The following is a 26,248-nucleotide window of genomic DNA, read 5'->3' as shown; positions in this document are numbered from 1 at the left end:
ATAGCAATAGCAGTTAGACTTGTATACCGCTTCATAGGGCTTTCAGCCCTCTCTAAGCGGTTTACAGAGTCAGCATATTGCCCCCAACAACAATCCGGGTCCTCATTTTACCCACCTCGGAAGGATGGAAGGCTGAGTCAACTCTGAGCCGGTGAGATTTGAACCGCTGAACTGCTGATCTAGCAGTAGCCTGCAGTGCTGCATTTAACCACTGCGCCACCTTGGCTCTTTTATTCAAAAGAGGACTGGACTTCCTTGATTTTTTTCTTTGAAAATGTTATGCTTCCCATCAGCTTCCCCTCCAGTCAGTCGGAACTGGAAAAGCTTCTTGTATGAGAATCAAAACCTTTTGAAAGAAAAAACCAAGAAAATCCAGATCCCCTTTTGGAAAAGAAAAAAAAAACACCTTTGGGATAACTTTCTTAGATTAAAATCTTACTTAGCTTTTTTGCTGTTTATTTCAAATATTCTAAACTTGTAATTTTTCTTTTCGGATTTGAAAATGAACTCGCCCAATAACCCTTCAAATTTGTAAGATCTCTAGAAGACTTAGAATAACTTTGTCACTTTGAATGTATACTAATCGGGATAAATTAAAATGAAATTCCGTTGCATAACAGCTCTCAAAAGGTCACCACCTCCAATACACACTACATAAACATGACAAAATAAATACAGAATTATGCATATACCCACATACATGGCACAGAAAAACAAGTCTAGTTCAGATATATACATGTACATGGTGAGAAAAACGAACCTTGCAAGTTTACCAGATGATGGCAGAGGGAACAAAGCTATTACAGAATCTGGTAGTCCTAGAAATACTTTGAAACCTCCCAGAGGGAGCAACAAAAACAGATCATAAAATGGGTGTGTGGGGTCTCTAACAATGCTTCGAGCATTAAGCACACAAGTGCTGATTAACAAGAAGCCAGCTTCCTATAATCTTGGCTGTCCTTGCCTACCATTGTAAGATGGGTAATTCCTCAAAGGGTTTACGAAGTGAGGCATGTGAACTATCCTTTAAAAGGTCCAGTGCAATTGCAAGAAAGATGCATGATCCCTTTGTCGAGTGAGCCTTTTGTCTTCTGGAGTTGGAACCTGTAAAGAAATGGTTTCCTGCCGTCACCTCACGAGGAGCGGCTGTGTGGAGCACAGGTGGGCAATTTCTTGTTCTCTGGAGAGGTTCCAAGGCAGTGTTTCTCAACCTTGGCCACTTGAAGATGTCTGGACTTCAACTCCCAGAATTCCCCAGCCAGCGAATGCTGGCTGGGGAATTCTGGGAGTTGAAGTCCAGACATCTTCAAGTGGCCAAGGTTGAGAAACACTGCTGTAGAACCCCATGCTGTCCTCCAGATCTCAAGTGTTTGCATTCATTAAATTCTATTCTACAGACTAGGACATTCACGAGAACACAGACATACCATTCTGACTCTCTCAATATGAAATTAATACTAAGTCCCAACTATTTCCCAAAGCCTAACTTAAGTTTAAGCTCATTTATGATCCAATTTCATTTTTTTATGATTGCTCTTGGGTTGCAATTAAAATGAACTGTTGAAATGTTCCTAATTTAGGAACACAGTACAAATTACACTCAAGTTCCATATATAGTAAAATCTTTTATTTCACTGTCAAGCCGTATTTACAACATTCTCGCACGTTTTTATATATTTAATACATAATTCTGTAAGATCCTTTCAAAATGCCTCGGAGCTGTCAGGAGAAAAACATCCTGATTAATCAAGATGCACCGGGGGGGTTACAAAGTGAATAATTTTCTTTATTTCAGAACGATGAATTCTTTTTGATTAAAAATATTTTGTTTTTATATAAAAAAAGGCTTCTATCTGGTAGAGAGGTCTGTCAGGAAGCAGAGTTCCTCTGATACTGTTCCTGTAAGGAGAAGATTTCAATTATTTAAAAGCCTCCTACCAAATATCTTCACAAGCCACAACCTCTGTTGCATTGGAGTCAAACATTCATTCATCCACAATACGAATTTGTTGCCCTCAACAGTCCAGAGGAGGGGAAAAAGCTACACTAAAATTTTGAACAGTTTCTTTCGTCCTCTATTTTTAAATCTTTTTATCACAGAAGAGGGCTAGTATAGCTACCAATCTGATCGTTCTCCTTCAATGATTTCTCTTTCCTGCTTAAGGTGTATCTTAAGTCCTTTGTAAGGAAGTGATTCCCCCCCCATCCCAAGTGGGAAAGCAATGGAGTGGAAACTGAGCCAGAAAAATATGACACAGAACGTTAAATACTCCATACATGTGAAGTCCTCCGTGACCCGTCAAAACCGCGGTAGACAAAACCGCGCTCGACGAAAGCGCATACCTGACGTCATCAGCAGCGTGACGAAAAAAATTAAAAATAAATTAAATTGAAATTAAAATAAAATTAAAGCAAGCCGATTCACATAAAGGTAAGGGTTAGGGTTAGGTTAAGGGTTAGGGTTAGGTTTAGCGTTAGGTTAAGGGTTAGCGTTAGGTTTAGCGTTAGGTTAAGGGTTAAGTTTAGGGTTAGGTTAAGGGTTAGGGTTAGGTTTGGGGGGGTTAGGGTAAGGTTTTCGCTTTAATTTTAAATTTACCGCTCACAGCGCGATGTTTTCGTCGCGCTGTGATGACGTCACGTACGCGCTTTCGTCGAGCGCGCTTTTGTCTACCGCGGTTTTGTGGTGGAACCGAAGTCCTCCTTAGATACAGTTGGATGTTGCACAACATATTTTGTCATTTAAAAATGTCAATTTAAAAATGTCAGTCTCTAATCCAGTGTTTCTCAACCTTGGCGACTTGAAGATGTCCGGACTTCAACTCCCAGAATTCCCCAGCCAGCGAATGCTGGCTGGGGAATTCTGGGAGTTGAAGTCCGGACATCTTCAAGTTGCCAAGGTTGAGAAACACTGCTCTAATCTTTATGGAGAGTTACTTATAAGTGAATCTCACTTAAGGACTAAGTAACTGCCCAACTTTTTAAGTTACCAACCACTCTTCTAGAAATTCAGAAAGTCCTTGTATATTAACGAACAACACCTGGAGGTCCTGAAAATCTTCACAATGTGGCATGAGAACAGCACCTTGTCCCTTAAATTCCATAAATTTCACGAGAATTGCTATTGTCAGGTCATTAATTTCACGAGAGAGAAGTGCTGTGCTGGTAGAATAGAATATTTGTAGCTCAGGGTTGAATTGTAGGGTCCTTGCTGCTCCCTGAGTTTTCTTGCAGATGTTTCACTACCAAACTAGGTAATATTGGTACATTGATGATAAATAACCAAGTGCAGAGAGCATCAAGGACAATATTTAAAGGAAATATTAAATCATGTGAGAATGCACTACAGTGGGGAGACATCGTGGCTGAAAGGGGCAGAAAACTAATTTCTGCCAATTTGTCTTCAACCCCCACCCACCCACACCCCAGATACACTTTCCACACCCATTAAAATATTTCCTAGCTATCTGGAGTAGAAATTCACCAAAGTGTATAAATTAAACTGGAAAAAAAGCCACCTTCCCACTCTCATTATAAAGCAGCGAAGCTCAGAATGGTCATTTATTATTAAATGAATTACAGGTGAAACTCGAAAAATTAGAATTATCGTGCAAAAGTTCATTTATTTCAGTAATGCAACTTAAAAGGTGAAACTAATATATGAGATAAGACTCATCACATGCAAAGCAAGATGGTTCAAGCTATCAGCCTGTGGCACTGCTGAGGTGTTTTCTGATGAGAGCAACTTTTGCATCTCATTTGGAAACCAAGGACCCAGAGTATGGCGGAAGAATGGAGAGGCCAATCAAGCACAGTAATCCCGCGGTCATTGAACCAGTTTTTGGTGCTTTTGACAAAAGTTGCTCTCATCAGAAAAGAGACTTTGGACCACTGAGCAATAGGACTTTGGACCACTGTGCTTCATTAAGTCCAGGGTCAATGCAGCCATCTACCAGGAAATTTTGGAGCACTTCATGCTTCCTTCCGCAGACAAGATTTATGGGGATGCTGACTTCATTTTCTAGCTGCCCACACTGCCAAAAGCACCAAAACCTGGTTCAATGACTGTGGGATTACTGTGCTTGATTGGCCAGCAAACTCGTCCGACCTGAACCCCATAGAGAATCTGTGGGACATTGCCAAGAGAAAGATGAGAGACATGAGACCGAACAATGCAGAAGAGCTGAAGGCCACTATCGAAGCATCCTGGTCTTCCATAACACCTCAGCAGTGCCACAGGCTGATGCCACGCCGCATTGAGGCAGTAATTGCTGCAAAAGGGGCCCAAACCAAGTACTGAGTACATATGCATGCTTATACTTTTCAGAGGTCGGATATTGTTCTAAGTACAATCCTTCTTTTATTGATTGCATGTAATATTCTAATTTTCTGAGATGGTGGATTTGGGGTTTTTATGAGCTGTAAGCCGTAATCATCCCAATTATGACAAATCACGGCTTGAACTATCTTGCTTTGCATGTAATGAGTCTTATCTCATATATTAGTTTCACCTTTTAAGTTGCATTACTGAAATAAATGAACTTTTGCACGATATTCTAATTTTTCGAGTTTCACTTGTACACCACCCAATTCCACAACTGTAGCCTGAAATCAGTCCATGAAGTACGGTTAAAATACTGCTGTGGCATTTCTAGCTGGACTAGTTAATTAATAAATTGAATTTATTTTTTCTTTATGAGTAAACAACACACTTTTTTAAAAAAAAAATGGCACTTGTCAACAAATTTCTTTTTCTCCTAGTGAATCATTAAAGACATCTGGAGAACAGCTATGTAAATCTGGGAAAGAAGTATTCACTGCTTTCACTCTCGTAACAGATTTAAAACTATACAACTTACAATCTAATTATTCCTCTTACTAAAAAAAAGAAGAAAAAAAAGAAATTATTGGCCTTCCCATGCATGTCTGACTATCCCTGTAGGAACGGACTCCAGGCACACAGGAACAATTAATTCTACATTTACTCATTACCATTTCGTTGTTATGGGAGGCCAAATTGGCTTTAAGATACACAAGAGTGAATCCATTTTAAACTTACAGAAGGGTTCAAGGTTTCTATAATCCTGCCTCTGGATTCTTCCAATCCACGTGAGCCGTTTTCTTTCCCCTGAAATTCTGGGGCTTTGGGATTCCGTCTTCGCCTCACAACTCTGTCTTCACTGCTGCCACGTTTTGTTTTGTGTCCATTACTTTTTGAATGCTTTGGCCCTTGGCTACGTTCAACAATGTTTGTCTTCTCCAGGTCTGAATCTCTGTTGGTTTTCTCCATTACGTCATTAGCCTGATTCTCTTCTTTAGGATTTAATTCACTCTGTAAGAGATTCTAGTATCAGTGAGTTACTTAGCAATAGCAATAGCAGTAGACTTATATACCGCTTCATAGGCCTTTCAGGCCTCTCTAAGCGGTTTACAGAGAGTCAGCATATTGCCCCCAACAATCTGGGTCCTCATTTTACCCACCTCGGAAGGATGGAAGGCTGAGTCAACCCTGAGCCGGTGAGATTTGAACCGCTGACCTGCTGATCTAGCAGTAGCCTGCAGTGCTGCTTTTAACCACTGCGCCACCTTGGCTCTTTAGCAACAACCAACCTTACATGGAGTAATAGCAGTGATATGCCACTTGAGAGAGAGGAGTCTAACACATTATAAGGTCCAAAATTTCTAGTGAATAAGACGCATGTGGACACACACACATTTCAATCTCAATTATTCACTTCTTTTAAATATTTCAATGAACTGTATAGAAACTGTTTTACTTACAAATTTTCAAAGGGAGTTAATTTTAGACAAGCTTATTTTCCACTCCAAATTCCAAATGGATTTACTAGAAATTATTCACTTTGCTTGCGTTCTTTTGTTCTTCCCAAAATATATATTTATCCACAAAGTAAGTAACCAAGTGTCGACTGGCGACTACCCGGAGGAGAGCCTTCTCTGTGGCTGCTCCGACCCTCTGGAACGAACTCCCCGTGGAGATTCGGACCCTCACCACCCTCCAGGCCTTCCGCATAGCCCTTAAAACCTGGCTGTTCCGACAGGCCTGGGGCTAAAGATTTGTAGCCCCACCTCGAATGGTGTGACTGTTGTGCTTTTTTAACTGTGTATGGTCTTTATGTCTTGTAACTTTGTCTGTCTTTCCCCCCCCTTGAGTTGTGAGCCGCCCTGAGTCCCCTCAGGGAAAAGGGCGGCATACAAATAAAGTAAGAAAAAAAAAAAGTAAGAGAAAAAAGTGGATGAATATAATGCACAAACGCACCCAATTTAATTAGAATTAAAACCGGCATCCTTCCAATTACCTTGGCTGCCATCTTAGAATGTTCTTCTGCTGGAACATCCAGCGCATTGCCAGCTTGCACAACCTCTACGCTGTTTTTATGGTCGGATCTGGCTTGTCTGTCTCTTCTTGATGCATCTCCTCTGTCGTAAGGGCCTCCCGGGATATCCTCTGTGTTGCCAGTCAAGTAGCCCGCCTTGCCATCCGCCCCATCCTGCTTCGGCTCCAGCATTGGCGGTGGCTGATTCCCATCCCTTGGGGGAAGAGCAGGAGGCTGTGGCCTTTCCTGGTGTTGTAAACTTCTTAGACTAGTGACCGATTTCCCTGCCCCGTAGCAGAAAATCTAGGAAAGAATTGTGTAAGCGCCCAAGTGAAATGTTGCAATTCCAATCTTCACGTTTACTCATCTTTACGTTGTTATCTACTTATCCAGTAGTGACAGTCCTGTCTTTTCTATTACGGCAACCTCGCCAAGCTATGCCACCAAACTCTTTTTGGAGGACCCTCCAAAGAAATGGGATAAATTCCAGGCAAATTGGTGGGATGAAGGTGCAGAAGAAAGGGAATTTGATCCAACAACCAAATTTCTGCTGACACAAAGGCTCTGTTGGACGTCATCCACATGTACCCAAACAGGGACACTCTATATCAGTGTTTCTCAACCTTGGCAACTTGAAGATGTCTGGACTTCAACTCCCAGAATTCCCCAGCCAGCGAATTCGCTGGCTGGGGAATTCTGGGAGTTGAAGTCTGGACATCTTCAAGTTGCCAAGGTTGAGAAACACTGCTCTATATGTTAACATTTCTTATTAAATATTATATTCTCAACTATTTGCTTCCAAGCTTTACTACCAAGAGTATTTAAATGACATTTCTTTCTTTAAAAGATTAAGAGTTCTTAATCTTTTTTTTAAATATTTATCTGAACCTTTTAGATTATGAACTCTAAACCAGTATTAGAACAATCCCTGTAGATTCAACAACGAAATCATTTTTATCACGGTACACTGCATTAATTTTAATTGATACGTCAGTTTTGGGTCCAGGATCCCATCCCATTCATGCTGAAGGCACCATTTAAGCTGCTTCCAGGTTGAAAAGATTAGCCAGTAACATCACCATCATCTGGGGCAACGGTCCTTCAGGTATCATGTCCCCGTCAAGGAGCTGGAGCAAATGATGATGGGAGCTCGCCCCACCACGCAACAGCACTTGGGTCTCAAACAAAAACTTGCTAAATTCCAACCCGATGTCTACCTGCGCCACCAGGCACCCAGTCCAGGATAATTTACCTAGAACATGATTGTGGATTGTCTTCAAAAGAACAATGGCTTTCAAACAGCCCTTTGTACATGATTTGTCCCTCCAACCTTTTGTTGTTTTTGTTTGTTTTTTAGACTTATATACCGCTTCATAGTGCTTTCAGCCCTCTCTAAGCGGTTTACAGAGTCAGCATATCGCCCCCCACAGTCTGGGTCCTCATTTCACCCACCTCGGAAGGATGGAAGGCTGAGTCAACCTTGAGCCGGTGAGATTAGAACCGCTGAACTGGAGATAACAGTCAGCTGAAGTGGCCTGCAGTGCTGCACCCTAACCACTGCGCCACCTCGGCTCTTGAGTAGTAAGTGGCAGTATGAGAAATTCACCAAAAGCAGATTGTAGTGTTTTTTTTAACAAAGTCAGGTATCCAATTCCAGTGTATTCCTCATACTGAATTCATTGGGACCGTTGTAGGTCATACACACAAGATATGTGCTGATCATAGATTTGGGATGGGCCTGGAAACCCAACCGAACTCGTCAAACAAAGGAGACTAAACACAATTTAGTAATTAGTTCCACTAGTGAACGGTTCCACCACAAAACCGCGTTCGACTAAACCGCGCTCGACGAAACCGCGTAGTTGACGTCATCAACAGGGCGACAACAGCGCAGAGACAGAAGCACGCTGTAAACGCTAATCCTAAAATTAACCCCTAAACCTAACCCCCCTAAACCCAATCCTAATCCTAACCCTTAACCTAACCCTAAAGCTAACCCTAAAGCTAACCCTAAACCTAACCCTTACCTTAAGTTGAATCGGCTTGCTTTCAAAGCGCTATTTAAAGCGCCCTTCTTTCTCCGCGCTCGCTGTTGTCGCTCTGTTGATGTCAGCGACGCGGTTTAATCGGGCGCGGCTTAGTCGAGCGCGGTTTTGTCGTGCCACGCTAGTGAACTGATCTTGCTAGCAAGATGTTTTTTTTCCTAGCATTCAAATCACCCTGAATGGTCTCTGGGAGCTTATAGCTGGTACTGTGGGACATCAGCCCAAGATTCCAGATGAACCCCCTTCAAGCAGATACTTACTAAAGTTGCTCCTGCCATTATGACCAGCACTGGAATCTGTAGAAGAACTGGGATTTCTTTCATGAGAGCTCTAATAAATTCACCAATTCCTTTTCCTATGTGCTTCAGTGGTTCTGTTATAAAATTGGTAAATGTAACAGCCAGGGCCTAAAACAAGAGGCAGTAACAAACTTTAGAATACTTTGACAGCTTCACTACAGAACAAAACGAAAACATCTAAAAAAATAATAATACCTTTGTTGGAGGAACGAACAAAATCGGATTTACCAAGAGGATTTCGTGGTATTTTCGGCAAGGATCATCTTGGAACGTAAACGAAGTTCTAAAATACTCTGTGGTCAAAAAGGCAAGAAATCACTCAGTCAAACCAAAACTATATTTCAAAGATGAGCAGAAATCAGCTGCTTTAAAAATAAAATAAAAATTGTAATTACTTCAGTAATACTTTACGGCACTGTTTCTCAACCCTGGCAATTTTAAGATGGATGGATTTCAACTCCCAGAGCCAAAACCTCCCCCACAAACTCATACTTTGTGCTGATCTGTACTACCTCGCAGGGCTGGCAGTTCTCAAGCTAATAGAAGAGGCACCCTATTAAGAAAAGACCCTTGGAGGAAGGGGTTCCTCTCCTCTGGCAACTGAGGCATAACTGGAAATAAAAGACTTGAGGGTTTGAAAAGCTCCAAGTATTATTCAGATCTGCTGAGAGGTCTATCAATTTGTTTCAAATCTGTACAACCAGTTATCTAAATTTTCTATCAGGGTGTTGAAAAGTATCTGAGAAGATTACTTGCCCAAAACTATTCTCCCCTCACCCCGATGCTATTAGACCAGTGTTTCTCAACCTTGACAACTTGAAGATGTCCGGACTTCAACTCCCAGAATTCCCCAGCCAACAAATGCTGGCTGGGGAATTCTGGGAGTTGACGTCCAGACATCTTCAAGTTGCCAAGGTTGAGAAACACTGTATTAGACATTTCGGCATCCAAGGCTTTCCTTTCAAATCTTCAATTCTGAGCCGCCCTGAGTCCCCTTAGGGAAAAGGGCGGCCTATAAATGTTAATAAAACCTAAAACCTAAAATCACTTTTTTTAAAAAAAAAAATTCAACTTTCAACTTGTTCATTTTGTTGTCTTATTTTTCATTTGTGTTCTGATTTTTTTCTTTTCATATACTTGCTTTGAAATTCTGTGAAAGAAAAAGCAATATAGCGATAAAAGCGTGTATTTAAAAAAAAAAGAAGTTAATAGCAGTTAGCAGTTAGACTTATATACCGCTTCATAGGGCTTTCAGCCCTCTCTAAGCGGTTTACAGAGTCAGCATATTGCCCCCAACAACAATCCGGGTCCTCATTTCACCCACCTCGGAATGATGGAAGGCTGAGTCAACCCTGAGCCGGTGAGATTAGAACCGCTGAACTGCAGATAACAGTCAGCCGAAGTGGCCTGCAGTACTGCACCCTAACCACTGCGCCACCTCGGCTCGAAAAGGTTATAATGGCAGAACAGAGATGACAAGCTACTTACCCCAAAAGCTGTCCATCACCTGCATCTTCTCCACGCAGACTGTATCAATGTTTCCCATTTTGGCCACTTCCGACTGGTGCTGAGCGAAGGCCACCTATATACACAACAAAAACCCGCTAAAGGATTCAACAATTCTTGAATAAAATCACCGAATCTATTTTTTTTTTTTAGTCTTTCATTTACAATGTGCCTTAAAAGGAAAATGATCCAATGTAGATCCATCACTGTTGAGACTAATAAGAGAACATGGAAGCTGTAGTTCTTAGAGCAGAGGTGGGTTCCTACCAGTTCGCACCTATTCGGTAGAACCGGTTCGTCAAATCCACCGAACCGGTTAGAAGAGGTTCCACCAGTGGACCCGGAAAGCAGGCCACACCTACAGAAGAGGTTCCAAACTTTTTTGAAACCCACCACTGGTCCTTGGATATGATTATTCTACACTATCAAGCTCATATTTATAAAACGCAGTGCCTCTGTGAAAGGTAAGGATGACGACTGTGTTTGTGGTGCAATCAGAACATTGCGTGTGTTGAAGTTGTTTTAACGCAAACCAAAGATGCCTTTTAAAAAACAAGTTGACATCCTATTCTTATGCATGCCAGTGCTGTGTGTGAGGTAATTTAAGGTGGTTCTGACAAGTGTCGTCGGCATCTTCATATCCGGTCACATGGGCGGCAAGCCACTTCCATCCGGTCACATGGGCGGCAAGCCACTCCCACAAAGGAGGCCACACCCACAGGGTAGGTTCGAACAATTTTTGAAACCCACCACTGTCTTAGAGGTTCTATGTCTGCAATGCGTGGAGCGAATGTTGGAATGGATAGGTCTGTTCCTTTCCACCTACCAATAAGACCATGCAAACTGCCGTATTTTTCGGAGTATAAGACGCACCTTTTTCCCCTCAAAAAAGAGGGTGAAAATCTGGATACCGAATACAGCATTTTTGGTCTTCCAAAACCCCACCTCCTTTGCAAAAATGGCCATGCGTAGCCTTTAGGAGGCTTCCAGAGTTTTCCTGGGGAGCAAAAAATGGGATGTTTTTTTCTCGTTTTTGCCCCCCCCAACCCCCGGGAGCACTCTTTAAGCCTCCTAAAGGCTATGCATGCCCTTTTTTGGGTGAAAAACGGGCCTCTTTTGGGAGGTCTGCAGAGTACAAAAACTTTTTTTTTAATTTGCCTCTTCAAAATCTTGGTGCGTCTTATACTCCGAAAAATATGGTAGGTCTTTTGTCACTCCTTCCTATGAGGAGAATAGACCTCTTCAGAAATGGTGTATACATGGAAGGAAGAGGACCCCAAAGCCGCTAACCTTTGAAGACTGGTGTGAAAATAAGATGAATGGGATAATATGTAAGAAACATTCTTATATATTCTGTATCCTTTCCAGTGGTGGGTTTCAAAAATTGTTCGAACCTACTCTGTGGGTGTGGCCTCCTTTGTGGGAGTGGCTTGCCGCCCATGTGATCGGTGGGAATGGCTTGCCGCCCATGTGACCGGATATGAAGATATCGACGACACTTGTCAGAACCACCTTAAATTACCCCACACACAGCACTGGCATGCATAAGAATATGATGTAAACTTGTTTTTTAAAGGGCATCTTTGATTTGCGTTAAAACAACTTCAACACACGCAATGTTCTGATTGCACCACAAACGCAGTAGTCATCCTTACCTTTCACAGAGGCACTGAGTTTTATAAATAGGAGCATGATAGTGTAGAATAATCATATCCAAGGACCAGTGGGGGGTTTCAAAAAATCTTGGGACCTCTTCTGTAGGTGTGGCCTACTTTCCGGGTCCACTGGTGGAACCTCTTCTAACCAGTTCGGTAGATTTGACGAACCGGTTCTACCGAATAGGTGCGAATTGGTAGGAACCCACCTCTGGTCCTTTTCCTCATCAGCAAAAACTATTCATGGCAGCAGCAGAGGAGATGCTCAACCGACTGTCATAATGATTGTCCTTAGATGGGCTCAACATCAGTATCTCATTTCGCTAGGTTACTAGTTACTAAGAATTTATTTCATTTATTTTTTGATTAGGCTTATATCCCATGTCTTTCTTTCAGGAATCCAGGGTGGCGTAGATAATACTTCCTCCTCCAGTTCTCAAACCAGAACCTGTGGCATTGTTTGGGTTGACACCAACTGGGCAAATGTCACCTAACTAGCTTATTTTGCAGAGCAAAATTATCATATCTGTGCTGCTGAACTAATGCATTTTGGAACAGCAGCTTCTCATTAAACCATTTATGAACAAAACCCATTTATAAAGAAGACACATTGGGGAATTACAATGCTGCCAGTGCCATAACCATTTAAGTTTTGTTGAAACAAAGCAGTTTCACAATCTATTAGGATTAGAAGTAGCCTCTTGTAATTGTAATTTTAATAGATTTGTATGCCGCCCAATCCCGGAGGACTCCGGGCGGCTAAGTTTACTAAAAACAGAAGTGAAAATTATCTTGCCTTTAGTTACCATTTTGGAGATAGGGAGAGGTGGCGCAGTGGGTAGAGTGCAGCACTGCAGGCCACTTCAGCTGACTGCTAGTTCAGCAGTTCGGCTGTTCAAATCTCACCGGCTCAGGGTTGACTCAGCCTTCCATCCTTCCGAGGTGGGTAAAATGAGGACCCGGATTGTTGTTGGGGGCGATATGCTGACTCTGTAAACCGCTTAGAGAGGGCTGAAAGCCCTATGAAGCGGTATATAAGTCTAACTGCTATTGCTACTATTGCTATAGATACGCTTCATGGTACCCAACACATCTAAATTCTTCACTATAATGAGCAAGCACAGTTCACTCAAATCTTGAAGCAGCCCTGTCACTGTCTATTGAATAAAAAACCCAGCTGTGTGTGTCAAAACAACTACTCCAGCTTGAAACACATCTATCATTCACAATACAAATAGGTTGTGATTAATGTGAGTTCAAACTGTGATTTTTCGATTTAGTGAGAATTATAATTTGATATCAGGTCATGTTTAAAGCGAGCCAAAATCCAGTTAATTCAAGGGTAGGAATGAATTTTGTATGCTAATCATATAAACCCCTATACTCTTTTAATCTTTTTTCATTAATATACATTAACATTTATATTTTAAAAAAATTCATTACATGTTTCAGTCAAGCTGGACAATTGCTCTATGTTTCTATAGAAATATCAGTTTGAATAGTGGAAATCTGAATAATGTGACCATTCTATGGGATTCATTATTAGCACTAATTGATACCTACCTATGTTGCTGAGACTATGCAATTAAAAAGTGGGTACCATAATGTGCAAGGGTTTTTTTTGAGGGAGGGGGGGGGTAAGAGAGAGAGAGATAAAGAGATGGGGGGTGGGGAGAGAGTATATTTGTCTAAATAAATTTACAGTGAGAGCTTATGCACCGCAGACAAATTCCTTGTGTGTCCAATCACATTTGGTCAACAATGTCGGCTGGCGACTCCCCGGGGGAGAGCCTTCTCTGTTGCAGCTCCAGCCCTCTGGAACGAGCTCCCCATGGAGATCCGGACCCTTACTACCCTCCTGGCCTTCCGCAAAGCTGTTAAGTCCTGGCTGCTCCAGCAGGCTGGGGGGGGGGGGGCTCGATATATCCAGCCCCCCCGGAGATTGTGATTGTTGTATATTTTAATGTTGTTTGTGTATTATTCCCCCCTCCCTTGTTTTATTGTAAGCCGCCCGGAGTCCTTCGGGAGTGGGCGGCATACAAATCAATAAAAGTATAAAAAACTATAAACTATAAACAACAGCAATAGCACTTAGACTTATATACCGCTTCACAGTACTTTACAGCCTTCTCTAAGTGATTTACAAAGTCAGCCTATGGCCCCCAACAACTTGAGTCCTCATTTACCCACCTCGGAAGGACGGAAGGCTGAGTCAACCTTGACCCTGGTGAGATTCAAACTGCCAAATTGCAGGCAGCCGGCAGAAGTAGCCTGCAGCATTGCATTCGAACCAGTGCACCATCGCGGCTCTATAAATTTTATAAAGTTGTTTACCTTATAGAGGTACATCCAGTTCCACCCAAAACTGATGAGGAAACTGATGATCATAAGGCGCTTCATCTGAGTCAACCAACTAACACGTGCCCATAATTCTGTCGCAATGATGACTGAGATACTTGCTAAACATAAAAGAACCTTTTGGAGGAAAATAACAAGGAATGTCGTTGGTGAGAATCTATTAACTTCAACACACACATTTCTACCTTGTGATTAAAAATATGCTGAATAAACTGAATTTAAATAAGTATGATTGATTATCATCTTTTATAACTTGTGATAATGCACTGTGAACTGGGAGAGGCTTCATCTCGCTTCGTTTTTACACTCTCAAGTAGACAGTGTAATAATCGCAAATTCTATTCAACTCCCAGCGGGAAACTACTTATGACAAGAAAATTATCTAGCTCATATCGTTCCTCCTTTTTTGCTCATTTCTGAACAAATGAGTCAAAAAATTGAGGTGCTTCATCACTGTTGAGAAAATCCCATAAAATTAAGTTGTTCTCACGTTATTGGTGTGTGTGGCTTGTTGATTTCTTTTTAGTACGATGTGCATTTCCCTTGTAGCTTGTTCATCATTAAAACTACTACTACAATCGTATCGGGAGCACTAAAAAGATTCTGGGTTGAAAGGTTGACATCGCCCTCTCTTTACATGTCCCTGTTAAGTTACTCACCAAAATGGTACCCATCTATCTACTTGCATTTGCCACTTATGAACTGCGGAGCCAGAATGAGTGATTGGAGCCTGCAGCAGAGGAACCCCGCAGCAGCAACCGGGTCTCAAACATCAGCCCAGGGTCCTAACTACGCAATCCACCAACTCCTATCATTAAAACTAATTTAGCATTGGGGGTAAGTAACCATTTTGTTACTCGTGTTATGAGATTTCCCATTCATAAGACATTGTATTTCAGAAAGTTTCCCTTACCATGAAGACATTATATGGATCAACGCCAAATGTGTCCTCAAACTTCCATTTCCAAGTTTCATAATCATGAGGTCTAAAATTAATCAGGATACTATTAACGGCTTCATCTAGAGATGCAGATTTCCAGCCTTCTTCCTTGAGGAACTTGTTAATTTCATTAACTGATTGTCTGGTGAGGATGATTTCAGCATCGTAATGCACTTCCCTGGTGTTATCATTGGGCTAAAATAAAACAAAACACAAAATAATCAAACCAGCCAAAAGTCGTTTGCAGAATAAATCCATGCAAAGCTATCCTAGCCGGTCAGTCATATGCTAAATCCTGATTGGGTGGCCTTTCAAAGGGTCAAGCGTAGTCATCAAACACTGCCCTCCAGAATGAGGAATTAAAGGAAATGTGGGTTTGGCTGCAAATTACACTGAACATTACGTTGCTCTCCCCAATCACAATATACTTTGGATGCTGCTGTAGCAGCCACCAGCCAAATGTGCTCTGAAAGCATTTAAAGCTTTTAAAGTATTATTGCATTGTTAAAGCAAAATATTAAATCAGAAACTACCATAAAGCCGTGGCAGCCTCGGAATCATTTACGTTTACTTTTAACGGTCTACGGGACCGTCTTCTGCCACATACCTCCCAGCGTCCGATAAGATCTCACAGGATGGGCCTTCTCCGGGTGCCGTCAACTAGACAATGTCGTTTGGCGGCTCCTCGGGGGAGAGCCTTCTCTGTAGCTGCTCCGGCCCTATGGAACGATCTACCCCCAGAGACCCGGACCCTCCCCTCTCTCTCGGCCTTCAAAAAGTCTATTAAGACCTGGCTTTTCCGGCAGGCCTGGGGCTGTTGACCTCTTGAATGAGGTCCAGCCCCACTACGGTTGAGTGTGTGTTGTGTTTTAACCTGCTTTGTCTTCTACTTTTTAGTACTTCTTAAATTGTCTTTTATGTAAGCCGCCCGGAGTCCTTCGGGATTGGGGCGGCCTATAAATTTATTAAACTTAAAACTTTTCTGCCCCACTCAGGCCCTTTGGGCAACTTAGATAATAAACATCGGGAGTACGTTCAGCTCCGCCACTTAGATAATTCTCTTCAGTGCGGCTACAAACTTGAGTTCACCTTCCAAGTATTTTCAGGACTCACAAAGCCCACTGCAGCATCAACCTGTATTTGTACCTTTGCTTGGCAAATACTTTGTGAGTTTTACTCATAACGTGATCAGAGGATTCCAAAAGTGTCCACCACCCAAAAAAAGGTTTCCACTTAATGGCATCATCCTAAGTAATTGATCATGCTGATTGTCATACAACGTTAAGAAGGCACCAAGACCAAGACTTTCCCAAATTCTATCTCAAGTTGCTACACATGTAAATCAAGCACACCAAGGCCTCTTCAAACAATTCCTCTCTGCCTTTGTAGCCGGCTTCTTAACAGATATATGCCATTTGTTCCCGTGACCCGTCAAAACCGCGTTCCACAAAAGCGCGGTCGACGAAAGCGCATATGTGACGTCATCACAGCGCGACGAAAAAGATCGAAAAATTGAAATAAAAATTAAATTACAGCAAGCCGATTCACATAAAGGTAAGGGTTAGGGTTAGGGTTAGGTTAAGGGTTAGGTTTAGGTTTAGAGCGTTAGCGTTACGTTTAGCGTTAGGTTAAGGGTTAGCGTTAGGTTTTTCGTTAGGTTAAGGGTTAGGTTTAGGGTTAGGTTAAGGGTTAGGTTTAGGGTTAGGTTTGGGGGGGTTAGGGTAAGGTTTTCGCTTTATTTTTACATTTTTCGATCTTTTTCGTCGCGCTGTGATGACGTCACATACGCGCTTTCGTCGACCGCGCTTTTGTCTACCGCGGTTTTGTGGTGGAACCATTTGTTCCATCGACCAGTTTCTTTTAAGGTGGGTAGTTAGTTATTCAAACTCTTGTACGTTAGCACAATAAATGTGCTCAAAACTCTTAAATGATTCTTGGGTACTCACTAGTCCAAGTCTTCCAACTTCATTTAAAATCTTGTTCAAGTATCTTCTAAAAACATGAATGCTGTTGCTTTCGTGTAATTTGACTTTATATTTTTTTTCATATTCATCAAGCTGAAAAAAAAATAAAAGTCCTCCAAAAGTTATCTCTGGTACAAATTGATGGAAATATAAGAAGCAGATCTGATCATTCTTTCACATCTCTGGTAACAATACCGTAAACTCAAAAGTTTTGGAAAACAATTCAAACGAGAATGAAACAAATCCTAAAATTGAAATTTCCATCTGAGATATTTTGATTATATTTTACTAAATCATATAGTATAACCATATAAAACATACATTCCTTCAAAGAATACTGAATTAGCTGTATATGTGCGAATTGTTGCAAGGATAGTATACGCTTTCCTTACAAAGGATGTTTGATCCTGTCTATGGAAGAACAGCTAACCAAGTTATGGGAGTAAGCTTTAATATCAGATTAATTTCATATCTTAAAAATAAATCTAACACAGAATTTATTCTAGATTACAATTTAATACACAGATTTATATCACGTCCAAAATTCGGGTTTCTTTATGCATAAAATCAATATTTCAATTTTATAGGATTTCAAAATTAGATCAGACTTTTTAATAATATGTAAAATTGAATCACAAGGCTGGAAGGGACTTATAAGGTCACCTAGTCAAACCCCCTACTCAAGGCAGGAGTCCTTATGCATCCTGGTCAAATTGTTGTCTAGTCTAGAAAACCTCCAGATCTGTTGAATATTATTATTATTATTATTAAATTTATTTGTCTCCTATCTCTTTATGGGACTAGGCAGCTCACAACTATAAAAAAACCCCAAAGAAATAAAAAAAGAAGTTTAAACAAAGCAAAAATAAAATAATAGAATAAAATAAACAAGGAAAACAAAATGAATACATTATGATTAGTAAAAAAGATATAGATAGGATTTATTTTCATTCGTGGCACGACAAAACCGCGCTCGACTAAGCCGCGCCCGATTAAACTGCGTCACTGAGGTCATCAACAGGGCGACAACAGCGAGCGCGGAGAAAGAAGGGCGCTTTAAATAGCGCTTTGAAAGCAAGCCGATTCAACTTAAGGTAAGGGTTAGGTTTAGGGTTAGGTTTAGGGTTAGCTTAAGGGTTAGGGTTAGGTTTAGGGTTAGGTTTAGGGTTAGGTTAAGGGTTAGGGTTAGGTTTAGGGGGGTTAGGTTTAGGGGTTAATTTTAGGTTTAGCGTTTACAGCGTGCTTCTGTCTCCGCGCTGTTGTCGCCCTGTTGATGACGTCAGCTACGCGGTTTAGTCGAGCGCGGTTTAGTCGAACACGGTTTTGTGGTGGAATCATTCTCATTTATAATTCTATGGTTTATATTTTGCTGACCATGGTTCCTAATATTTATGCTTCTTTAGACTACCAATTTTTAAGCTTTATTCACAATTAAATAATGATGTGCTGTAAAATTATAATTTCTATATTTGTAAATATCTTGTTTATTTATTTGTATTTTTCTTTCTTTCCTTTCCTTTGTTCTTTATCTTTGTTCTGTTACTTTGAAATGTTTAACAAAATCTATACTGAAAAATTTCAGCTGGCGTCTAGCTGAAAATTTCCATGAACATTAACAGCAGTTATTTTATTTTTTTTTAATACGAGGGATTATCTACTAACAATATAAAATAGATATTTTAACAAGATCAAATTTATTCACGTTACAAGCAAGCAATATTTTATTAAAAATATACATAATCAACTGGCACGTGTGCAAACTAACCTTATGAGTTACAGAATCTAGTTTTGTTTGGCACCTGGAAATTTCCATTAGATCTTCTTCAGCCACTTTTGTTTGTGGTAATCTATTCTTTTCAAAACCATCCTGATTCCCATGCTGCAATTTTAATCATTTGTTAGTATTGAACAGTAAAGCTGCTATATTCTACTTATTTCTACCAAAAAAAAAAAGATATACAAGGGAGAGATCAGCAAAAATATATACTGGTTTCAGTTGAACAGCAAATTGGTCAACAATGCCAATTATGGTCATATTGAGGAACTCCCCTCTCTGATTATGCTGACTATCGTCCACAGTTCACCGATGTTCATCACAAAATTCTTCATAGTCATGAACTTTGAAATGTTTTTCCTCCTGATAGTAGTGAAAACTGTATACGTTTGAATAGGGTGCAACTAAAATGCAGAACAGCTGCTAAGAATGATAATACATACAAAAATGTTTATGTCCACATAGATTTTTTTCAGTGAGCGCATTAATGTACACATGATTTATGGTATTGGAGTAATTAAAAAAACAGAAATGGAAGGCCTGAACATCAATTCAATTCTAGTTTCTTCAAACCCTCTTTTGTGGATCCTTATGATTCTTAAAACCGTTTTCAAAGCTTTAAAGCTCAAACTCTTAAGTTCTTGATTTTTTTTCGGATTTTTTTTATTGTTTAGTTAAACAAAAACACAAAAAAAAGAATAATCTTTCATTACATCTTGTAGAAAGCGTATCGATTGGTTACAAATATTTTCCGTGCATTTCTTCCACAATCCTTACATATGCTTCATTCAAATCGAGTTGTACATTTTAAGTCAAGAAAGAGAAATTATATATTTTACTATCCCTGTACAATTCTCATTTGGTTACCATTGTTTAAACATATTTTTTATCTAGAATCATTTATATTTAAAGACACAACCACCTACTGGCATTCATTTGCAGTTTCAATAGATCTCCAATAACATTACACCTTTATGACAGTTAAGTAAGATATCTAAGCATTTCCTCCCCATAACACACCTGTATGTATCATTAAATATTGTCCATTAACATTTCCTTGTTATTATCGTAGTTGACTAAAAATTATTTACTGTTTATCTCACCTCTCCTCTTCACAGGCCCACATAATATTATACCTTTATAGCCGTCTTTAAACAATGATTTATTAATAGGATTTATAGGACTTTTCCCTCAATCCCAAATTAGTTAATTACGTGCTAAGAAAATAGACATTAGACATCTCAGACAATCTAAGAGATGTTAACATTTCTACTTAACAATCACCAAATGTATTCATTAGCATTTCTATGGCCCGGTTATTTATCCTAACTAAGGTTATCATTTCACTATTAGTATCATAGTAAAGTATATGTTAACGAATAAACATTCAATGGTAGTCTAGAACAGTTAAGTTCTTGATTTTGATGACTTTGTGTCTCCAAAAAAGGAGGGATTCCTGATATCTAAGTTAAGGTAAACAACTTACCTTAACTAGCAATAGCAATAGAAGTTAGACTTATATACCGCTTCATAGGGCTTTCAGCCCTCTCTAAGCGGTTTACAGAGTCAGCATATCGCCCCCACAGTCTGGGTCCTCATTTTACCCACCTCGGAAGGATGGAAGGCTGAGTCAACCCTGAGCCAGTGAGATTTGAACCGCCGAACTGCAGATAGCAGTCAGCTGAAGTGGCCTGCAGTACTGCACCCTAACCACTGCGCCACCTCGGCTCTAGAGATGACCTTGAATGTGCATCATAAAGAAATAATATTCATTTATTACATTTGTGCTACTATCCAAAGTGACTCCAATCTCTCTATGCTTACCTCGGCAGGCTTTCGCATTGTTCCTGATGCTGCATCGTAATTCAACATGTCTGTTGGGTCGATCCAATCGTCATTCTGAGCTTCACTACTTCCTATCAGCAGGGCTGGATACAGGAGCAAATAAAGTAGCATCCTCTGTCGGGGAGAACATTGGATGACTTTAGAAAAACGCAGGAGTTTCAGGGCAAACTCAACCATCCAGTGCTCAAATATTTTCCAAGTTGTGGAATTGTCTGGCTACACCTAGCTATCTCCTAGCAATGCATGAGCCAACCTCTGCTCAAAAGAGGAATATTATTTGTGTACTTATGTACCAGGGGTGGGTTTCTCGCCCCGTTCCAACCGGTTCGGTTGGAACGGGGCCGGCGGCGTCCTCGTGCACGCGTGTGGTGCACGCATGCGTACTAGCGTCTGTGCGACGCTCCAGCTGCTCCTGGACGATCGCGCAGGCGCTGTATGCGTCCTGCGCATGCATGGAAGCGTAGAACTCGTCAAAACCGGGTAAGGACCGCAGGCGGGCGGGCGCGCCCTTCGCCGTTCCTGGAAGTTACTTACTTCCGGGTTCGGTGACCAACCGGTTCGCAGGGACCGCCGCGAACCGGTTGAAACCCACCCCTGTTATGTACGTAAACCATCTTGATTTCATCCTTTTGGCAAATACGGGAGGCTGAACAGGGAAGAGTCCACCCTACTCAATGCTGTTGAATAAATATAATGAACATCACTCAACCCCATATTTGATTTCTCTGTTGGAAGAGAAATGATTAAACAGCTTTCATTTTCACGATGAATTAGTATCCTGAATTCAAGCCAACCACAAATGAAAAGAAAAAGAGCAGAAAAAAGTTCACCCCCCCCCCCCCGTAATAAGTAATATTTTCTATCAGTAAACTGACTGGATACATTTGCAAGAGTAAGGTTTGTGTTTATTGTTTCATTGCCTGTTATCTGTGATTAATCTTACAAAATAAACATCTCGGAACAGACATTGGAGGGGACTTTAGAATCCAAGTTCCAGCTCTTAAATCTTTTCTGTGTGATGAAATAATGAATAAACACTGACGTGTTTTCTTCTTTGTTAAGTTGTGTAGATGAGCCTGGATATTCAGTAGAAGTTTTAAAAAAGATAAAAATTGCATCACTTCCCAAAAAATTATTTAAAAACCCTATTTGAGCCAAGACTATAAAATAAGATCATAAAATTGTTACCAATGCATCCAGTGACTATAGAAACTTGCAAAGAGGAAAACCTAAAACAGGTTGACAAGGATAAAAAGCTTTTGTTCATATTTATAACTTTGTTCTACAAAGGAAAAATTCAAAAGCGAAACCAAGAAAATAAATAATTAAATTAAATAGATCTGAGGCAGTTTTCTGAAATAAAGGACTCTCTTTTGTTTTAAAGGACGTATGATCACCGCACCCATATAATATAAGTAAGAAGAAACCAAAGTATGGATAAATGCTATGGATAAATTATAAATTATTCAGGTTCAACGTAGCAGATATCCCAAAATTGCAAAACAAAATTGTAAATTAATATTCCAAATGGAATACAGAAGAGAACTTATTAATGTGTCCCCCCCAATTTGCTACCTTCCAGATAGCTTGGAGTACAGTATATTTCTCATCCCCTGCAAATCCTGCCCTTACTCACAGGATACCATAGGTAGCAGGCTAGAAACTGGTAAACGGTGAGTTCAAGTCCTACCTTAGCCATGAAAGCCAGCTGAGAGACCTTGGCCCAGTCACCCACTTAGCCTATCTCACCTCACAGGGCTTTTATTGTGGGGATAATAGGAGGATGGCTATTTGATGTAAATATTTTGTTGCTTTAAAAGGGGGAATTTGCTCAAATAAACATTCTTGGGGAGAACAGCCCGCTCTTGGTTGGATTTCCAGATCTTTAAAGGACAATAGGAGGAGAGAGGAATATCAGTTACCTCCACCGCCTTGTTGTTTATAAAAATAGTACAGCTGGGATAATAATAAATTAAATAATAGATTTAATTTAATAATAAATTAAGTAATAGAAGTTCTATTCCTCTTTGAAGAGCCTCAAGTTGGGATGTGTAAAGAGGGAAAATTAGCAATGAAGAGTCACCTCCATGAGATGGGCAGCATAGAAGATTCATAAATGATAATAATTTTTTTAAAAAGTAGTAATGCAATCTCACGGGCATATGCTTAACTTTACCAGTTTCTAGCCTGCTACCTATGGCAGTGTTTTTCAACCTTGGCAACTTGAAGATGTCTGGACTTCAACTCCCAGAATTCTCCAGCCAGCAAATGCTGGCTGGGGAATTCTGGGAGTTGAAGTCCGGACATCTTCAAGTTGCCAAGGTTGAGAAACACTGACCTATGGTATCCTGTGAGTAAGAGCAGGATTTGCAGGGGATGAGAAATATACTGTACTCCAAGCTATCTGGAAGGTAGCAAATTGGGGAAAAACGTTAATAAGTTCTCTTCTGTATTTCACTTGGAATATTAATTTACAATTTTGTTTTGCAGTTTTGGGATGTCTGCTACATTGAACCTGAATAATTTTTAATTTATCCATAGCATTTATCCATACTTTGGTTTCTTCTTACTTATATTATATGGGTGCAGTGATCATACGTCCTTTAAAACAAAAGAGAGTCCTTTATTTCAGAAAACTGCCTCAGATCTATTTAATTTAATTATTTACTTAATTATTTAACTTTTTTGTCATTTAATGACAGTTGGGACTGGAAACTCACTCATTTGGCTGAGCAGCCACTAAGTGAAACCACAACTGTGCTTATGGTTCTACTTAAGCCTTCCTTCGGCTTTGCAGGCCTTGGAAGGTTTGCAAAGTTTCTTTTTCATCCCTGTTGTAATTTGAATGGTTGCTAAATGAGACAGACGAGACAGACTTGAGAGACCGCCTTCTGCCAATTACCTCCTTGCGACCAATTAGATCACACAGATTAGGCCTCCTCCGAGTTCCATCCGCCAGTCAGTGTCGACTGGCGACTACGCGGAGGAGAGCCTTCTCGGTGGTAGCTCCGACCCTTTGGAACGATCTCCCCGTGGAGATTCGTACCCTCACCACCCTCCAGTCCTTCCGCACAGCCCTCAAGATCTGGCTATCCCGTCAGGCCTGGGGTTAAAGTTGTAACTCACCTCCACCCGAATGGTATGAATGTTGTGTTCTATTTTAATTATGTATTGTTCTTATGTGTCACTGTTTGTATTCCCTTCCCTATGAGTTGTAAGCCGCCCTGAGTCCCCCCAGGGAAAAGGGCGGCCTATAAATAAACTTTAAAAAAAAAAAAAAAAACTAAAAAATGAGGACTATCTGTATAAAACAGCCAGTTTCAAGTCAGTCAGGGGATGTCCCTTCTCTCTCTCTCCGAGCCACACCTACTCACAAAGTTGTTGTTGCGGAATGCAGGAAAAACACGCGCTCCCTGCCCGTGGGCTACCAAATGAACGGTAGAAGACACACCCACTCAAATGAAGAGGTGAACATATTTACAGGCCATTCCGGAGACTTGAGTCCAAATCAAACAAGGCCCCTTTTGTCTCCTTTTCAGCTGCTGGAGTCAATTAAGTGATACAGGTAGTGTTCGACTTACCGCCACAATTAAGCAAAATGTTTATGTTGCTAAGCAAAACGTTTCAAGTGCATTTCGCCCCATTTTACGACCGTTCCTGCCACATTTAAGGGAATCACTACAGTTTTTAAGTTAGCCACCGGCCGTTAAGTGAATCGGGCTTCTCCCATTGACTTTGCTTGGAATAAGGTCGCCAAAAAGTGATCAGGATAACGCAACCATCATAAATACGAGTCAGCTACCAAGCAACCAAATTTGGTAATTGTAATAATTAATTGTAATTTAATAAATTTATATGCCACCCAATCCCGCAGGACTCCGGGCGGCTTACAAAAACGAGACTAAAATAAAAGTTAAAATAGGAAGAGAAGAAAAACAAATTTAAAAGCAATGCATTGATCGCATTCCCGCAACAGTCCTAAGGGTGAAAAATGGCGGTAAGTCACTTTTTCCCAGTGCCGTTGTAACTTTGAAAGGTCCCGTTGTAAGTCGAGGACTACCTGTACTCTTTAATACGGGTCAAACAAACGCACTATTCGGTCCTTTCCCTTATGATGATGCCCTGAAGCCACAGATAGGAAGAGGGTAAAGCCGCACCTGGGAAAGGAAAGGGGATTGTAGGTGCAGGGTGCAACGCAGGGGAAAATGCATGCAGCCCGCACGCCGGGCTGCAGATTAACGGAAACCGCCCGCACAAAAAACCATACGAATCCACGGCGAATCGGCCACGCGCCCCGTGCACGCGCCCCTCCTTTGAAAAGCTGGAGCCCCCCCCCTCCTTTTTTTTTTTTTACCGGGCGTGGGAAAAACGTGCTGACAATTCCCAGCGGGAGAACGTCCGCCTACCAAACAAGGGCGCGCGCGAGCTGCACGGGGACGCGCGCGCGCGCGGCCGGTAAAAAAGGAGGGGGGGGAGCGGCAACCTCACTGGGGGAGGCGCAGAGCCCCCCCCCCACAATCCCTCGTCTGCTCTGCACCCCCCCCCCCGCCCGCCCAGCCCCCTCCTCCCTGCTTCTCTCCGCCCGGTTACCCGAAGCGCTTCTGGAGCAGCAGCGTCGCGGCGCCCGGTCGTCTGAAGTGCTGCGGGCGCTGCTGATGTGGACGCCCAGCGTTGCATTTCGGGAAGTGCTAACATGTTCGGTTGCAGAGAGAGAGAGAGAGAGAGAGGGAAGGAGGGAGGGAGGGAGGTGGCCGAGCAGAAGCTTCTGCCTTATCTGAACGTTTCTGCTCCGGGTCCCGAGTTGCGACTTGAGCGAGATAGGCAGGAGTTGCTGTCGACCTCAGGGCTGCTTTTGCGACCTCGCCTTTGGGAGACCCTGGGCTGATCCTAGGAAGAGGGGACGGGGGGGGGGGAAGCTGGATATTTAAGCAGTGGGGTGTTTTGCAGCCCTGTGCAATTTTTTGCCACGAGAGCAAGTTTCCTAATTTAAGAGGGTTTATTTTTTGTTTGATTATACAGCGCCTTCCGGATTCTTAAATCTTCTATTGCTGAAATCGTTTTGAAACCAGACTTGTTGAAAGGTTCTCTTTTCTCCCTATGGCACCAGTGTTTCTCAACCTTGGCGACTTTTAAGTCCTGTGGACTTCAACTCCCAGAATCCCCCAGCCAGCGCAGCTGGCTGGGGAATTCTGGGAGTTGAAGTCCACAGGACTTAAAAGTCGCCAAGGTTGAGAAACACTGCCCTATGCTGTTTGTAGGAAGTTATTATTGAGAAGGGCTCCCTTGTAGCTTCCTGCCTCCACCCACTTTGTCAATGGGCCGTTAAGGTGGCCAAGCCGGTCCCTTTACATAATAAAGAGTTCTCCCCTTCAGCTCCAGGGGGGATGGGATTAAGGCATGATAATATTGGCCCCAACTCCCCACATGGCATGTGAGAACTCAACCAAACCTGGACTCAAAGCGCAGCTTAGAGAGTTGCCCCTGCATGGCCCTATGGGAGTCTGACAACCAATCAGAATGCATTTCTTAC

General features: G+C 41.5%; 1 protein-coding gene and 1 long non-coding RNA gene across 2 annotated transcripts; one reads left to right on the top strand and one right to left on the bottom strand.

Moving 5' to 3' along the window:
• Positions 1–997: 997 nt before the first annotated feature.
• Positions 998–7,962, top strand: LOC148044516 (uncharacterized). The gene is made up of 2 exons (XR_015697243.1): positions 998–1,161; positions 7,690–7,962. It is a non-coding gene; the product is annotated as an uncharacterized LOC148044516 (long non-coding RNA).
• On the bottom strand, positions 1,613–25,426 carry CLCC1 (chloride channel CLIC like 1). The gene is made up of 12 exons (XM_087719200.1): positions 25,309–25,426; positions 20,698–20,832; positions 18,865–18,978; positions 17,082–17,192; positions 15,109–15,330; positions 14,172–14,312; positions 10,165–10,258; positions 8,872–8,969; positions 8,638–8,784; positions 6,315–6,635; positions 5,057–5,329; positions 1,613–1,899 (listed from the first exon to the last, which is right to left on the bottom strand). The coding sequence occupies exons 1-12, from the start codon at positions 25,411–25,413 to the stop codon at positions 1,870–1,872; spliced, it is 1,791 nt and encodes a 596-aa protein (XP_087575326.1). The 5' UTR covers positions 25,414–25,426; the 3' UTR covers positions 1,613–1,869.
• Positions 25,427–26,248: the final 822 nt, after the last annotated feature.

This window comes from Thamnophis sirtalis, unplaced genomic scaffold (assembly GCF_051295495.1).
Source record: "Thamnophis sirtalis isolate CommonGarterSnake01/CBP01778 unplaced genomic scaffold, rThaSir2_p1.2 scaffold_7, whole genome shotgun sequence".
NCBI lineage: Eukaryota > Metazoa > Chordata > Lepidosauria > Squamata > Natricidae > Thamnophis > Thamnophis sirtalis.
This window is presented reverse-complemented; position numbering and strand designations above follow the sequence as displayed.